We start from the raw sequence: 17,656 nt of genomic DNA on the forward strand, positions 1-17,656 counted from the left end.
ACTGTCCAGAGTACTGAACAAGTTTATAAACCCTTCTGCGCTCCCCGTATTCTTCTCCGTCTCTCTTGTTTACACCGCCATCCTTCCTGGCACGCTTTGAGCTCCTGGAGTTTTCCTGATGGCCGTCTGTATATTCAGAAGGTTTGCTCAGCGGTGCTTGAAAGATTCCCGTCACAGCTTCACTTATTTGCTCAAAGTACAGTCTTTGATAGCTCAATCCAAATAACAAGGTGGTGCTTTACTTTTTTGCCAGGCATACTAGTTGTTTAGGTCATTATCACATACAGATGCCAGCGTTTTTTTTTAGAAATGCACAAGTTTAAACGTTCTTTTTTCCTTTTTTTCTTTATAATGATGACATACATTTTTGCTTTTACAAGTCCGGACCGTTGAGCCTGGCAAGAAGTGATGTATGAACCCTTTAAGAAGATTTGTCAGAGCTTCTGATGAGCGGGACGGGCTTCATAGTGTATAGCTGCTGACCCCATTGTTGTTATTTTTTTTTCTTTAGTGCCACTGCCAGCTTTCCCACCCTCTTGCACCTTTATGTTGCCCATTGCATACAGAGCCCGGTACCAGTCCACTTTCAGGTGGGCGATCTCGAATGCTCATTGTTAAAGGGTAATATCATGGTCGATTGACATTGGGTGGTGGATACCGTCCACTTCACAGAAGATCGGGGTCAGACTCCATAGGTGAGAGGAGCCATTGAAGGGTTCTAGAAGAAAAGTAACAGCTTAAACGTTCTTCTTTTTGCCTTTTCTTTTTTATAATGATGACATACATTTTTGCTTTTACAAGTCCGGACCGTTGAGCCCGGCAAGAAGTGATGTATGAACCCTTTAAGAAGATTTGTCAGGGCTTCTGATGAGCGGGACGGGCTTCATAGTGTATGGCTGTTGACCCCATTGTTATTTTTTTTCTTTAGTGCCACTGCCAGCTTTCCCCACCCCCTTGCACCTTTATGTTGCCCATTGCATACAGAGCCCAGTACCAGTCCACTTTCAGGTGGGCGATCTCGAATGCTCATTGTTAAAGGGTGATATCATGGTCGATTGACATTGGGTGGTGGATACCGTCCACTTCACAGAAGATCAGGGTCAGACTCCATAGGTGAGAGGAGCCATTGAAGGGTTCTAGAAGAAAAGTAACAGCTTGAGGCCTCATGTCCACGGGGAAAATCAGGCCCGCTCCGGATTCTCCGTGAAGAATCCGTAGCGGGTCCCTCCTGCCCCGCGGACATGAGCGCTGAAAATAAGAATAAATAAGAATAAACTTACCTCCCGCCCGCTCCGGATCCTTCCTTCGCTGCGGCGTCATCTTCTCTGCGTCGCGGCCGGATCTTCTTTCTTCGGCCCGGCGGATGCGCAGGATGACGTCGGTGACGTGCCCCGCGCATGCGCCGGCCCGAAGAAAAAAGATCCGGTTGCGACGGAGAGAAGATGGCGCCGCGGCGAAGAGAAGAAACGGAGCGGGTGAGTAAATTCCGATTTTTGTCTCCCGCGGATCCGGACGGCTTCCATAGGCTTCAATAGAAGCCTGCGGGAGCCGTCCCCGCGGGAGACCCGCACGAAAATGGAGCATGTTCCAGATTTTTTCATGCTCCATTTTTTTAAAAATCACTTTTATTGACCATCCGCGGGTATTTATCTACCCGCGGGTGGTCAATGCATCCCTATGGGATGCGGATCCGCGGGCAGGAGAAGAGTTAAAATCTGCTGCGGATTTTAATTCTTCTTTTGCCCGTGGACATGAGGCCTGAACGTTCTTCTTTTTTCCTTTCCTTTTTTATAATGATGACATACATTTTTGCTTTTACAAGTCCGGACCGTTGAGCCCGGCAAGAAATGATGTATGAACCCTTTAAGAAGATTTGTCAGGGCTTCTGATGAGCGGGACGGGCTTCATAGTGTATGGCTGCTGATCCCATTGTTATTTTTTTTCTTTAGTGCCACTGCCAGCTTTCCCCACCTCCTTGCACCTTTATGTTGCCCATTGCATACAGAGCCCGGTACCAGTCATTGACATTGGGTGGTGGATACCGTCCACTTCACAGAAGATCAGGGTCAGACTCCATAGGTGAGAGGAGCCATTGAAGGCGCACGGGGTTCTAGAAGAAAAGTAACAGCAATACAGTTTGGGGACACAAAGGTTTGCAGTCTGTCCCAGTTGTGTGAGGACCTGACAGGTTTGGGTGGTTTCACATCTGCACTGGGGATTACGCTTTCCTGCTCTGGTCGGGGAGCAAGAAAGGGAAATCCCTACGGCTGAATGGTTCACTCTGTCGACAGAACAGGACATCGCCGGACGGACCCCATCAACTATAATGGGGTCTGCCTGCTTTCCGCCCTGCAGGGCTTTTTCTTCCTGTATTTTCAGTCAGATATGAGACAAAACCTCCGCCTGGAGGTTCTGATGCAGATGGGAGACCGCCCTTTAAACCTTTGCTCTGTGTCTAATATAATACGGCCTCTTAGCAGAAGTGAACAAAGTTTTAGGCCACTCCAGGTGCCATTTAAATATTTTTTTATTTTTTTTTACATGTAGATAAGCAAAATGACTGCTTAAAAACACAACAGAAAAAATGTTTGTCAGCAGCAAATAGGCGGTCCGTGTTAAATAGATAAAATAATACAGCCTCTACTCACCCATCCAGGCTCCCTGCAGCTCCGGCACAACCCCTCCATTTACCCCGCTGAATCTGTGTTTACAGGCTACAGTTAGACTGTTGACGGACAACACAGGCTGCTGCAGCCAATCATATAGTTTTGCTGTCGATCACTGTGATTGGCTGCAGCAGCCTATGATCTCCCGTCAGTAGGCGGAGTACAAGCTGTAAACACGTACCCCGTGGGGCGAACGGAGAGACTGCAGGGAGAATAGGCTGGTTTGTTCTTAGAGATGGGTGGCTTATCCCCCCCCCCCCCCAAAAAAAAAATAAATAAATAAATAAATAGGACAATGCCTTTAATCCAAATAAAAGTTACATTTTATAGAACAAAGTTATGAAGTTTTACAAGCAAATCAAGTGGTTTTTGCTTGGCGCTCTCGGATCCTGCCATAATTATTCTGCAGACTCGGCTGTCCTTTGTACTTTTGTCTCTGCAGGTAATCTCAGACACTTCTGCCTGAAAGAGTTTAAAAGGGGAAAAAAAATTCAATATTCATGAAAAGAAAATGGTTTTAGAATTTTTTGGCAGTTTTGCCGTTTGGGTTATTTTTCGGCATACTATGCAATAAAAAATGAAATCGTTCTCTAGCAGTGATCACAAAGCATTACAACTTCTGACCGGTAGAACAAACTATTGTGGGTTTACTGCTGCTGCAAGGCAATCTCATTAGAATCATGGAGGATGAGAGTGACAGCTCTATTGTTCTTTTGATAGGCCTAGATAAAGATGATGTAGACAGACAGGGGGAACGAGAACAGCAAAAAATGAAAGGATAGCATCAGCAAAGCCGATGCCGTCACATTAGACAGAAAAATTAGTGCTGTGTGACAGCTGTATGACAAAAGGCCTGAGGGCGGCATTACACGGGACAACTCTAGTCTGAATAGTCGCTCAATAGGGCAAAGGTAAGCAACAGTCCTTCCGTGTAAACACGGCCTCCAACCGGGTGGGAGGGGGGAGCGAGAATTTATTCACTAGTCACTTCCTTTCAGCTCACTCAATAGTCGCTGGTTGATTAATTAGCGTCTGGTGTAAACGGGTAGTCATCGTCTTTCAACAACTTGCAAACAACTTTGCAGGGAGGTGTGCGCTGGTTCGGTATGCGCCTCCCACCTAGCACTGACTCCTGTCAACGATGATTGGACAGCTTCCCGTTACACCGTTCCAATGGAAGCGATAACCATTCGGTCTCCCGGACTCCAGATGTATGGTCTCTAATGACTTTCCTCCCAATAGTCTCCTAAGTAAGCTTATTTGGGTTCACATGGGGCGGATTTGCTGCGTTTTTTCCGTTGCAGTTTTGCCGCAGAAGAACTTCTTTTTGTCTTGCGTATTTTGGGTTCTTTTTCAAGTCAGAAAATCTGCAAGGGTTTTTTTCTGCAGCGCTGTTTACTTTTTGCAACGTATTTTAGTGCGGATTTTGCTGCCTCCATGGAGGTCTATGGACAAAAAAGCGCTGCGGAAAAGTCCAAGGAATTGACATGCTGCGTCTTCAAAAACCGTACCGCAGCAGCATTTCCGCAGTGCGGAAAAAATTCCATCCTGCGAGAACAGCTGCTTTTTGCCCAAACACATTTGCACTGCAAACTGTTTTTTGCTGTCGTGCAGATATGCAATGTCAAGACGCAGCAAAACCGCGGCAATTCCGCCCCGTGTGAACCCAGCCTAGCTGTCCATGTGATGCTGTGCTGAGGCATTGTGCGATAAGCCCCAGTTACACGGCACGAGTGTTCGGCAAATGATGCTGTTAGACAGGAGCGAGTATCGCTGGCATCGCTCAGAGCGCGGCCAGCATGGAGGCGGAGCGGGTCTCCATTCACTGTAAGCAGGCAATTGTTCAGAACCGAACGGCTCGTCCTTCAGTTTCCCGCATGCAGAGAACTAAACAACTCTCACTCAGCCGTTCAGTCTCTGCAGTCTGCATGCATTTACACGAGACGACTATCGTTCAAGACCCCGCTGGAATGCAAAAAGTTGAAGAACTCTGAACGATGGGCGTCCCGTGTGATTGGGCCAATAATGTTATATTAAAGCTGGATGACTTTACCAAGATGATATTGTCACTTTTGTATTCTTTTCTCTTTGCAACATGGTGCATTTGTAGACATCAATTACAAGACGTTTTTTTTGCTGTGAGTAGTAAGTATGGAATGGTATTAAAGGGCCACTGATGATGATCACACAGCTTCTGTCACACAGTTATTATAGAGGAGATCACAGCTCACCCTCCTGACTGTATATTTATGCTCTGTATCTTATGAAGGTGAATATAGAAGGTAATGATAATTAAACTGCCCCCCCCCCCACCCACCCCCAGCATGCAGATTGGTATGGCTGTGCTGATGCATCATAGGATTGATTTAAAAGTATAAAAAAAAAAGTCTCACTCTCAAGATGGTGTCTGATAAGCATCAGACAGGGGACTGTACTGCAGGAGAGTGGTTGGCGTAGACAGGAGAGACCTCCCAGAGTGTGATAGCTAATCAGGGAAGGGATGGAATAATGTGTTTTCGCCAGAGTGGCCCTTTAATGATGGCATTGCTCAGATGTCTAGTTATTGATACATATGGGTAGCTTACACATAACTTTAGTTAGGATGTACTATGAGGTCGGACTAATTCTGTTGTACTGTTAAATACCAATTGAACATCTGTTGTCGTCTTTCATTGACAGCGCCATCAGCTCCCATCTGCAGACATGCGGCTGCTCTGTGGTGGTGGGTAGCAGTGCAGAAAAAGTTAATAAGGTAATTAACTCATTCAGATCTTTTCTAATTATTGCAATGGCACTTGATCATAAAAAGAGTCAGATGGACCTTTGGGTTCCTATCAGGCGAGTTTCTTCCAGACCTTCCATTGGCATTCGGTCTCACAAAGTAACACCAGAGATGACAGTCGGTAGAGCTCTATTTCATGTCAGGCTGGATACAAGTGTAGTAATCTCTCAGCTATGCATTAGGTCAGGGCGGTCAGACTCTGGGTATAAATAAGAATAGTTTTCTTTCACTGATGGCAAGCAGAGATCTTGAGAATGTGCAGCGTAATTTGTAATTCCGAATAAAGCTGAAAATATACTACAGGGTCACCCATCCACAAAGAAAGAAATTGAATTAAAGGGGTTTTCCAGGCAGTGCCGGGATACACCAGGGTCAGAGTGGAAGCCACTGCTCCGACCCTTGTGTAGTGGCCGGCGCTTGTAATTGCATCCGCAGCTCTCATTAAAATCAATGGGAGCCCATCCTGCAATTACAAGCGCAGCTCCCGTTGATTTTAAAAAAATGCTCATGTGAAATTCTGTGCAGCAACTTCAAGGCGAGTCCGCCATCGGCATGTCGATGGATTCTGCCCAACGTCATCCAGGGCTTCATGTGCCCAGGGATACGTCATGAACATTTGCCTCTCATCCTAGTACTGGTGAGCATTTGGAATTGTAGCATAAGTTTTTAATATGATGAAATGTAGAGGCAACCAATTGCATAAATGCAGAAGCAGCTGGATGGCGCGTTCGTGTGTTTTGTAGGGACTTCAAGCCCTTCATATAAAAAAGCCAGTAAATGAAACGCTACCAGCGGTGCACTTCTTGATCTCTTTGAAGTGCTCTGAAGAAATAAGTGTTTCCAAGAAGTGATTTATTTGTCTTTGCCATCAATGCAACATAAGCTGCGGTCTGTTAGACAAATGAAATGCCTCTCCTACTCAGCTATGTGGAAATGTCATAACCATCCGAAGGCTGGGACTGTAGACCCTGAAGTCAGGGCTCTGCTTGGTGGTCAGGTACTTGCCTTTGCTGTATGCCTAAGGGACGTTTGGTGCCACATTAACCAGTACATCTACATTCGGAAGCTGCTATATGAAAAACTCCCTAATCTAGTATTATCAAAATTGCTTGTGGAACAAGTGGTCTTTCTGGGAAGTGAAAGTTTAGGTTCACATTAAAGATAATTTTAGAAGTGTCTGGATAAAATAAAAGAACACAACATTCTACTTTCAGAGCTCTGAAGTTTGTATGACCAGAAGAAGAAGCTACAGAAAATGTTGTTCTAAGCACTTGCCTATTCTAGGGCAGTCTGGTGTGCCCCTTATTTCCCATGGGTCGGGAGGGGTATCATTTCTCCTTAGGGAGTGCACCTAGAAGGTGTGTGAGGAGACTTATGATGTCATCCATGCTCCTTTTGGAAAATATACAAATGAGAAGATGGAACACCACCTCTACAACACCACCTATTGGAAAGCAGCATTTTAAACAAGCCTTAGAACAATGACTGGGAATTGTGAGCCGAAGCTAGAATAACCATACACAGACAGCTGTTTCAGGCTGATTGCTCCTCATCAAGGTGCAGCAGGTTTCTTATAAGGCCATCCATGCTGCTCTGGGAAATTATGCAAATGGGAAGGTGGAACAATACCTCTACAGCGCCACCTATTTGATGGCAGCATTCTTCACCCACCTTCTAGGTGTTCTTAAGCAGAAATGGTACCCTTCATGTCCAACACCCATAGGCTTCTCATTAGCCAAGTCAGAAATCTGCTGCACAGTGAGGGGCAATCACTCTGAAACAGCTGTGTATGGTTATTCTGCCTTTGCCTCACAATTCCCAGTCATTGTTATAAGGCTTCTTTAAAAAGTCTGACAGTGGTTTGCAGGAATGCTGCCTTCCAATAGGTGGTGCTGCGGAGGTATTGTCTCATCTTCTCATTTCCTTATTGCCAACGTAACAGTGGCACGCCTGACTACACCACAGGAGCCAAATCATTTATTTTTTACTCCCTACTGATCTTATCGAAGCTCAAAGATGGGTAAAGGTACATAATATGTGCCTTTCTTTTCCTTTTTTTTTAACCCCTTCCCGCTCCAGGATGTACTGGTACGTCCTGGGAGCCTGGTACTTCCCGCAACAGGACGTACCGGTACGTCCTGGGGATAGCGCAAGATCACATAAGATCCCGCGCTATCCCGCAGCGGGAGCCGGCTGTCAGTCACAGCCGGCGTCCCGCTGCAACAGCGGGGGGGCATCGGAGATGCGCCCTCTGCTGTTAACCCGTTCCCTGCCGCAATCTAAGTAGATCGCGGCAGGGAAAGAGTTCACAGAGGGATCGCGCTCCCTCTGTGTCTCCGGCCGGCACTCGCGATGTTATCGCGAGAGCCCGGCCTGTCACCATGGCAACACTGGCGTCCTGTATTGCCTATGCCTAGGATCGCTGTATAAGCGATAAGGCATGGCAGAGCAGTAGCTCTGCCATGCCTTATGACAGCGATCATAGGCATAGTGCTGCAAGTCCCTCAGAGGGACTCAAATAGTGTAAAAAAAAGAAATGAAAAACGTAAAAAAAAGAAAAATGTAAAAAAAAATGTTTAAAAAAACCCTTTTTTATGCTTTTTCTAATGTTTGCATAAAAAAAGTTTAAAAAAATCTAAAACCCCACATATTGGGTATTGACACATCCGTAACGACATGTACAAAAAGTTGAACACGCTTTTTATTTTGTACGACAAAAAGCGTAAAAAAAACGCTAAAAAACAGAGACAAAATGCTAATTTTTAGCATTTTGCCTCGCAAAAAAATGCAATAAAAGTGATCAAAAAAGCCATACATTCCCCAAAATGGTACCAATAAAAACTACAGCTCGTCTCGCAAAAAATAAGCCCTTATAGAGCTCCGGAAATAGAAAAATAAAAAAGTTACAGGACTTTGAATGTAGCTATAGAGAAAAAAAAAAGATTTCCAAAAAAAAGGGTGTTTTATTGCAAAAAAGTATAAAAACCTAAAAAAAAATAAGAATTTTGATATCGTTGTAACCGTACCGACCCGCAGAAAAAATGTAGTGTATCATTTATGCTGCATGATTAACGCTGTAAGAAAAAGAAAAAAAAATCTATGGCAGAATTGATGCGTTTTCTCTCCCTGGTATCATAAAAAAAATAATAAAAGTTTTACGATATAGTCTATTTACCCAAAAGTGGCACCGATAAAAACTACAGCTCGCCACACAAAAAAACAAGCCCTTATACGACCGCGTCCACGGAAAAATAAAAAAGTTATGGCTTTTGAAAAATGGAGATGGAAAAATACCAAAAAATCGCTTGGTCCTCAACGCCAAAATAGGCCATGTCATTAAGGGGTTAATGATATATGTACCAGCTTTTTTTGAAACCTTGTTTTTTACAGCAAACATCCGCAAGCTTTGATGTGTAATTGTAAAGGGAGCGCATCTAATTATTTTCTAGCTGGGATTTGCACATAATGCATCAATTGTCTAACTGATTTTAAAAGTAGCTCTAAATACCACTTGTCCAATGTAATTCTACAGGTTTAACCTTAGTATAATCCACTATATATGTGTGTGTGTATGTATATGTATGTGTGTATATGTATATATATATATATATATATATATATATATATATATATATATATATAATATAAGCAGTGCAGCCCAAAGTATGAAGCTCCATATGTTGGTATATCGGATGCAGTCAGCATGGTAACTTCCTCACTTAAACCGCCATCGGCATGTGTTATGCTACAACATGTGCACCCGCTGTAGTTCAGTCGCCAACTGCGCTCCTATAATCCCCTCTCTTCCCATAAAGCCTCTCAGTCCCATTCACAGTAATAAGAAGCTTGCAATGCAGTATAGTGCCAGAGTAGTCTTACTGCTAACCTGATGTTAGGGGTGGATCAAAGTCAGGAGAAGGTAACTCTATTCTTTATGCTCGTTCTAAAGAATAAGGTAAGTAAAAACAATCGATTTTAAGCGGTAATTGTTCTGCGTTAACCTCGGACCTGATGGGGTACTAGGCTGAAAATTGATCATTAGTTGCTAGTCGTTTCATTTCGGCTCACAAAGCGACTAGCGGGCAGCTTCTTGCTCTGTGTGAACAGGCAGTCACTCATAATTGAATGACTGCCTGTTCAGAGTGAATGGAGGTGGATAGCTGGAAGAGAACTACGGGGCGCTTCGCCTCTAGTCGCTGAAAGACTATCACTTGTGAAAGCACAGGAGCAATAAAGGTTGGGACGACTGTTGGGCGCTTCTGTGCCCGACAGTCATCTCTTGTAAAGACACCCTCGGCTAAAATAATACATATTGCAACAAAGTCCAATTTAGCAAATGCTAAAGGGTATCTGTCTGCTAATAACCTCCAGTTATGGGCTCCTAGGAGCTGAAGCACTGAATCTGGGGATGTCGCACTTATACATGCCATCCTCCCTCTTTACCCGTTGTCGACTTGTAAAATTGCCGCTGCATGTACGCACTGATTACATAGGCGCACGCTCGTCATCCCCTTTGGATTTCTGTTACAGAGCTGCAGTTTGCTATGCCATGCATCTATACACGCTGACTAGCCCCACAGTTGCCTTTAAGAATTGAGAATTCAATTTTTTCCTTAACGTACGTATCACATGGTTCGGATTTTCATTGAAAACAATGGGCAGCAGAATACACACAGTCTTCATGCAGATGTTGTGGAATATGCGCCAAAATCTGCGTGGACATTCGTCTGTGTGAACACGCCCGTTTGGTGCCAAACCTGCGTTTTGGATATCCATCTCTCATATTTCAAAATAAAAAGTTTCTCAGACCTGAAGGGAAAAATGTAATGGGCAGGGACTGGTATAAAATAAACCATACTTGCTCCTAATTGGCCACTCTGTGCTGCTCCAATCCGGGAAGAAACTGTAGTGGTCATGTGCCGTTCTCGCCATGGCTTAACCAATCACAAGTCATTCATGACCGTAGCGGCACTGAAGCCTGGGACTGACGGCACATCACTGCTACAGCTTCATCCTTCATTGGAGCAGCAGGGACAGGTGTGATTGCGCCAGACCGGGGCGGGGGTCACATAAGAGGGGAATAATGTATATTTTGTTTTATTCTACACTGTTATATTAAAACACTACATGCATATTGATGCATTTAAACATTTTTCCCCCTTTTTGTAAAGATGGTGAGGACGCTTTGCTTGTTTCTTTCTCCCACTGAGCGTAAATGTTCCCGACTTTGTAGAGCGGAGTCATCCTTCAAGTATGAATCTGGTCTGTTCGTGCAAGGGCTGCTTAAGGTAAGTCTAGATAGACCTGAGTGTCTCAGTCTAGGACTCTCTAGATTACAGTACCTTAGGTTACTTTTCTCTGGACTTCTCAGAGCTTCCACTTGGGGTGCACTTGTATTTTTGCCTGTTGCACCTTCTGTGGTCTTTTAGACCAGACTAAAGTATTTAGGTGCCACATCTGCACCATGTTGGGGTACCTTTACACAGGGCGATGATCGCTCGAATAATCATTGAGATAGTCGTCCACTGTACAAGCGGGCACGGACGGGGCATTGAGTGACAAATCTGAGTAGAACTAAAAACCAAGCGACTCTCTGCTTGTAGAAAGGGCAGTCTCTCAATCTTTGAGCGACTACCGGTGTGCAGTGAATGCAGCCGGGCCAGCCAGAATGATGTCTGACGCGCTCCGCTTCCACTCACAGAACGACTATCGCTCCTGTATAAAACATGTGGGAGCGATGGTCACTGCAACAGTCGTCAGGCGCCCAACGGTTGTGCCGTGTAAACAGACTTTTACTTGTTTTAACCCCTTAAAGGCCAGAGTGTTTAGGTCCTAAAGGACCAGATACAATTTTTTGGGGGGGAGGCTTAGTGATTTTACCAATGTGGTGGGGTTTTTTTGGCCTTATTTGATTTTGCTGCATTTTGGGTTTTTTTGTCACCTACAGGGCTATTTTTTTAATACTTTTTTTTTTCCATTAAATTGTTTTCCCTTTTTTTTTTAATTCTCTTAGGGGTAATGCATACAAAAGGTAAAAAAAATACATTTCAAAAATATAGCACTATAAATTTATATATTACTATACTATTTACATTAGAGAATGGTTTCGCCATGGTGTTTCGGAGGTTTAGATATGTAATTTGTATCTTGGATTAGAGAGCGGATATGGGAATGTTTCAGGTTTGTGGTGGACATATCATAAAATTATTTTTACTTCAGAGTATTCTCCTTTTTTAATTAATGTTTTTTTTTATTATTTCACGCTTTTTCACTGTAACTGGAGCATCCTTAGGGGCCCCAGTTACAGGTGAAGATATCCCCCAAGTGTAACAATAGTCACTGGCTGAGCTCTGCTTCTAACATGCTGGTGATCGCCGGGTCCTGTGCAGGAAATTCCACCGCTGCTTCCTGTATTCTCTGCATAGCACTCTCGCCACGTAGCCTGTAAGGAGAAGGCAGAAGCCGTGTTTTGCATAACGCCCGGGCATTTTTTTTTTCAATAAGTAAAGTTATCATATGTAAAAAAAAAAAAAAAAGCAACAATTTTTGTATTTATTTGGGTTATCTTTGTTGAATAATACAAGTAATTTACTGTTCTGAAACAGTCAAGTGGGAAAATCTGAACAAAATAGAAGAATACTATGTAAGGATCAGTCATGTTGTGACCTTGTAGAGTCTTTATTGCATTTCAGCACCTTGCAGAATTAAAGGGGTTGTCCCGCGAAAGCAAGTGGGGTTATGCACTTCTGTATGGCCATATTAATGCACTTTGTAATGTACATCGTGCATTAATTATGAGCCAAACAGAAGTTATTCACTTACCTGTTCCGTTGCTAGCGTCCCCGTCTCCATGGTGCCGTCTAATTTCAGCGTCTAATCGCCCGATTAGACGCGCTTGCGCAGTCCGGTCTTCTCCCTTCTGAATGGGGCCGCTCGTGCCGGAGAGCTGCTCCTCGTAGCTCCGCCCCGTCACGTGTGCCGATTCCAGCCAATCAGGAGGCTGGAATCGGCAATGGACCGCACAGAGCCCACGGTGCACCATGGGAGAAGACCCGCGGTGCATCGTGGCTGAAGATCCCGGCGGCCATCTTGCTAAGGTAAGGAAGAAGTCGCCGTAGCGCGGGGATTCGGGTAAGTACTATGCGGTTTTTGTTTTTAACACATGCATTGGGTTTGTCTCGCGCCGAACGGGGGGGCCTATTGAATAAAAAAAAAACACCGTTTCGGCGCGGGACAACCCCTTTAAACCCTGTACACTCTCATAGCCCACTGTAATGTACAAATCGCCCTAAGATCAGCTTTATGCCAGCGTATTATAGCCGTCTGTAATATACATGTGAAACTGACAGGAATGCCACCCCACCACATCCGTATATTAGCCTGTCAGTGGAAGACAATCGGTTGCACGCTATGACAAATGGTGCTCCGTTTTTGCGTCACTTAGTGAAATGATATTAGTACATAGTTATAAACAAGTGGATAAAGAAAAGTTATATTCGGCACTTTAATTATCTTCAGGACGCAACTGGAAGCTTCGTGCTGCCGTTCCGCCAGGTGATGTACGCTCCGTACCCGGCCACCCACATTGACGTGGACGTCAACACCGTCAAACAAATGCCCCCTTGCCACGAACACGCCTACAACCAGCGGCGCTACATGAGAGCAGAACTGGCTGCCCTGTGGAAGGCCACGTCCGATGAAGAACTGGCAGGGGATTCGGTCATACACACCGACGAAAGCTTCACCCCCAACTTGTAAGTGGCGCCCGCGTTACAGTCAATTTTCAGATTAAGTTTCCTTTCAGCATTTCCTTTAATAGAGTTCCTGCTGTGCAAACTTGTCTCCTCAAAAGACGACAGATTTTTTTTTTTTTTCCTGATGTCTGAAATGCATTCGATGAATGACATGTTAAGTGTCTGAAAGCTAATTTGAAAAGCCTTTGCAAATATTGATGGAAAATAGTATTAATAGAGAGATGAAGACTGCAGTTAGCCGCCTAGTTGAGCGGATGAATGGACGGGTACAGCGGGTGGCTGGCAGGAAGAAAGCGGCTGGTGAAATGGTAATTTCATTATCTCTGCACTGAAGCAGTCACACCTCACCCCGGCTCGCCAGCGATGGGGCTGGATGGTCTGTAGCACACTCCTGTTCTTCTATTTAATGTAGTTAAACACAGAAAATCAATTCTGAAAACTAAACTTAGTGGAAAAAAATGTAACTTTTTTTTTTTTTTGTCGATTTCCTGGTTTGACGCACTGAAATAAAATGCCTGATAACTCCGAAACCTGAAATAAAGTAATATAATTACCTGCGTGTCGTTCTGTTCTAGGAACATTTTCCAAGACATTCTACACAGAGACACGTTTGTCAACACCTTTCTGGAACAGGTATATACCTTTAGAAATGTTGAATATGGTGCTGGTTGAGTGTTTCTTTTGTTTTTTTACTCCCAAGGCTTTTTATCTTGACCTTTTACGTAACGCTGAGCAGTGAAGGGATACATTCATGTTCTGACCGCGATGTTAGATTACAATCCACTTTGCCCTGTTGTTTCCGAGCGCCTCGGAAAGCGAAATCTGAAAGTGGAAGTAATGCCAAAAGATGCATTTAACCATTTCCAATCCACTGTCTTGACATCTAAAGACATTATGATTTAACCCTTTTCAATCCACTGTCTGACGTCTAAAGACATTCTGATTGAAGGCTGTACAGCTCAGATGTCGAAAGATGTCCGGCAGGGTATTCTTACTGTATATTACTGGCCGCTCTGTTGTCGGTGGGGCCTCTCCGGCATGTCACATACTGCAGTACTGGCTCTAGCCAGAAGATGGCGCCATTGTATAATAGCAGAAAAAGAAAGCCCCCTAGGAAACCCTGAATCCAAAAGTGGATTGAAAAGGGTTAAAGCTGTACAGCTCTGATTATGGAAGACGTCTGCCGGGGGTTCTCTTACTGTATATTGCCAACCTCTCTGCTGTCGGAGCCTATCCAACGTGTCACCTCATGCAGTACTGGCTTTAGCCAGCATATAGCACTGTTGTGTAACAGCAGAAAAAGAGTAAAACCCCTAGGAAAACCAGGATACAAATTGGATTGCAAAGGGTTAAAGAGTAACTGTCGTTTTTCAGTTTTTCTCTTTTTTTTTCATAGCACAAGCGAAGATAAGCAACTTTGTAATCTTTATTGTTAAAAAGCGTCTTCGGGTGCATTCACACACCACTGATTTGCTGCTGATTTTGTCGCAGATCTGCTGCAGATATCACCCCTTCAATTTGAATTCAATCGAAAGACTGAACAAATCAGCGACGTGTGAACGCACCCTTTCTCCACTTATCACGTTCGCCTTCTGCACTGATCTCCTACTCTCAGTTAACTGTTCAGGAAGACAACTTAGCAGCTGACGGATCAGGTTGCATAGCAGTCTGTGGAGATTTGAGAAGGACTCCAAAAAGCTGTTGTAGCAACACTGCAGGACCTACAGAGACACTGCTGCTGCTTACTCATAAGTGTTTTACAGTCTCACCCCAGTGCTACATTACGCAGTGCTGCTGTATAATGTCGTCCATGCTGTTGCTATTTCTGAGGGTGTGCTGCTGAGAGATAGAGCAGCAGGATCTTCTCTTTGTGTGCAGTGTTTGGAACACATCATAGCGGCTAGTCTCTACCCACCAGCAATGGGGAAACTGAGAATTAGAGCACGTAGAAGCAAAAACTGGTGAAAAAGTCCACATACAGGTCACAAAAGGCCAGACATAGTGGTGGTCATCATCACAAGGCAATGTAATGGTTTATACAGGATTGTTGAGGACCAAATTAGTCGCCTCTAATAACATTGTGATGATGATAATTCAATGGTATTTATATTGCACTCTACTACTTTTTCCAGATATTCCAATTGAAACCTAACCTTTCCCTAAGAAGCACATTTTTGGCCCAGTTTATGCTGATACTTCATCGGAAAGCACTGACACTAATAAAGTACATTGAAGATGACACGTAAGTTCAACAGTAGGGGACAACAGTGTTTCAGCAACTATAGGGGGATAATAAGGGTCTTGCACCACAATTCTGGCATAAAACAGATTTTAGCGAAAGCTGTACTTGGACAAAAAATTAGAAACATTTTCCGCAGTCCTTGGTACTTTTCTAAAAGGGAGCAAAGCTTAGTGGAAGCGCCCCAACCAACTAATTCTACTATACTTTATGCCAGAACTGGGTGTAAGTTACATCGTACACATCTACGCCAGCTCATAACTACCGTAGATTTGACTTTATGGACCACAGACAGCCAGAGATGCTCCAAATTTAGGAAAGTGTGACTCTCTTAAAAGGGAATCTGTCATCAGTTTTACACTTATTAACCCTCTACGCTGTTTAAACAAACACTTAACGGATATTTTTAAAGTTCTTTTTTTTTTTTTTTTTTGGTAATCTTGTGCAAAGTTTACCTGTAAAAGAAAAGTTTTTAATTCTCTTGCGCCGTATGCAAATTACAGGTGATTGGTCTGGTGGACAGGCTGGAGAATCCATGGTGGGTTGGCTGGACCTCCCCAAACACCACTCCTCTCTGCCATGCCTTGATGATCATAGGATTGGAAGTCGGGGATTAATGGCACCGGAGTGGGTAATCTTGTCGCAGGAGCATGCGCAAGATTTAGACCATGGCAATGACTACATGGAGGACATCTCCATGATACTGGCACAGAGAGGGGCAGTGTTTAGGGAGGTATGCAGGCAACCAGGGACTGTCTGGACAGCCGACAACAGGCGGTACAGCCCACCCACTGGACTGATCGCCTGTAATTTACATTCAGTTTGGGAGAATTAAAAACTTTTAGGTGTGCTTTCCAAAAAAATTACTTTGAAAATTCCCATTACGTGATTGTTTAAACGGTGTGGGGGGTTTAATAGGTCAAAAACTCATGGCACGTTCCCTTTAAACTTTCTATATTTTACTCCAGCGGCTTCTGTATTCAGAGCAGCCTGTTTGCAGGTAAGTAGGGTTAGTGCCATTACATCATGCGGTGGATTGATGCAGTGTATATGTTTTTCTCTTTTAGACAAAAGGGCAAGAAAGTTTTCAAGTCCCTGCGTAACCTGAAAACGGATCTGGATCTGACAGCAGAGGGCGATCTCAACATTGTTATGTCTTTAGCTGAAAAGATCAAACCAGGACTTCACTCGTTTATTTTTGGGAAACCTTTTCACACCAGTGTACAAGAGCGAGATGTGCTAATGACTTTTTAGCTGTGGATCACTGAGCACCCGGAACTGTCAGACGCTTTCATGTGGATGCACTCCGCTCACCATTCTAGGGATTGCTGGGAAATCTGGGGCAGAATCACAAGTTCTGTCTATTTTTAAGTTGCACTTTGAAGTATACCTCATGTCTGCCTTCCATGCACATTGCTTTGTGTTCATGTTTTAGATGGCCTCATCTACTGGTTGTGTGTAATGCGGTGTTTGTCTTAATAGTCTCACATAAGGTTGTATACAATAGTGGGGGGGGGGGGTTGTTTTCAAACTACTTATTCACTATTAGGTGGTTAATACATTAGGCATTAAAAAAGACCAGGATTCGGTTATTTCTGGAATATATGGACTATTCTGAGACTCCTACAAGTGTCTGGGAAATGTCACATTGCAATCAAAAATGGCATATATATTTCTGACAAATGCAGAAAGACAGTTTTCTCTGCTAAGATGCTTTTGAAATGTCTTAAAAGAAAGCTTTTTGCTTTCAAACTCCATTTCACAGTAAAATGACATCAAAGTTGCATAACTTGATAAATCCGTAACTCATTCTGGTTTTGACATTTTATTTCAGAATTCGCATACCCAGAGTGAAAGTAAAAATTTCCTGGTTTATTTTTGGAGCCTGTGTACAGCCGTGCAGAGCGGGATCGCGGCAGCAGAAGCGCCGCTGGGGGCTCAGCAAAAGCTGCAGCAAGGCAGTGACTAAGCTATAGGCGGTACATGTGGACTTTATGCTGAATTCACCCCCTTCGTTGGAAGGGGTGAAAATCCGATGCAAATAACAGACATGCTGTGAATTGTGGATATCTTGCAGATTTTTTTTTTCTACAGCTTGTGAGCTTATTCACACGGACATATATCAGCCCGCCCGGCCGATATACGCTGCCCCTCTGCAAGGGGAGGAAGTGGGACTGGGCGGGAGCTAGTGTGCTCAGCTCCTGCCTCCTGCCAC

The 17,656-nt window shown here is 44.0% G+C and overlaps 1 protein-coding gene across 2 annotated transcripts in view; it reads left to right on the plus strand.

The window, feature by feature from the left end:
- The window catches only part of C9orf72 (C9orf72-SMCR8 complex subunit), a 32,852-nt gene extending 15,578 nt beyond the window's left edge, over nucleotides 1–17,274 (plus strand). For both annotated transcript variants that reach the window (XM_066604293.1, XM_066604292.1), the window contains 6 exons: nucleotides 5,346–5,418; nucleotides 10,620–10,736; nucleotides 12,967–13,202; nucleotides 13,778–13,835; nucleotides 15,335–15,444; nucleotides 16,509–17,274. In XM_066604293.1, coding sequence (XP_066460390.1) covers nucleotides 5,346–5,418; nucleotides 10,620–10,736; nucleotides 12,967–13,202; nucleotides 13,778–13,835; nucleotides 15,335–15,444; nucleotides 16,509–16,695 — 781 coding nt within the window. In that variant the 3' untranslated portion in view covers nucleotides 16,696–17,274. The remainder of the gene's footprint in view (nucleotides 1–5,345; nucleotides 5,419–10,619; nucleotides 10,737–12,966; nucleotides 13,203–13,777; nucleotides 13,836–15,334; nucleotides 15,445–16,508) is intronic.
- Nucleotides 17,275–17,656: the final 382 nt, after the last annotated feature.

This window comes from Eleutherodactylus coqui, chromosome 5 (assembly GCF_035609145.1).
Source record: "Eleutherodactylus coqui strain aEleCoq1 chromosome 5, aEleCoq1.hap1, whole genome shotgun sequence".
Classification (NCBI taxonomy): domain Eukaryota; kingdom Metazoa; phylum Chordata; class Amphibia; order Anura; family Eleutherodactylidae; genus Eleutherodactylus; species Eleutherodactylus coqui.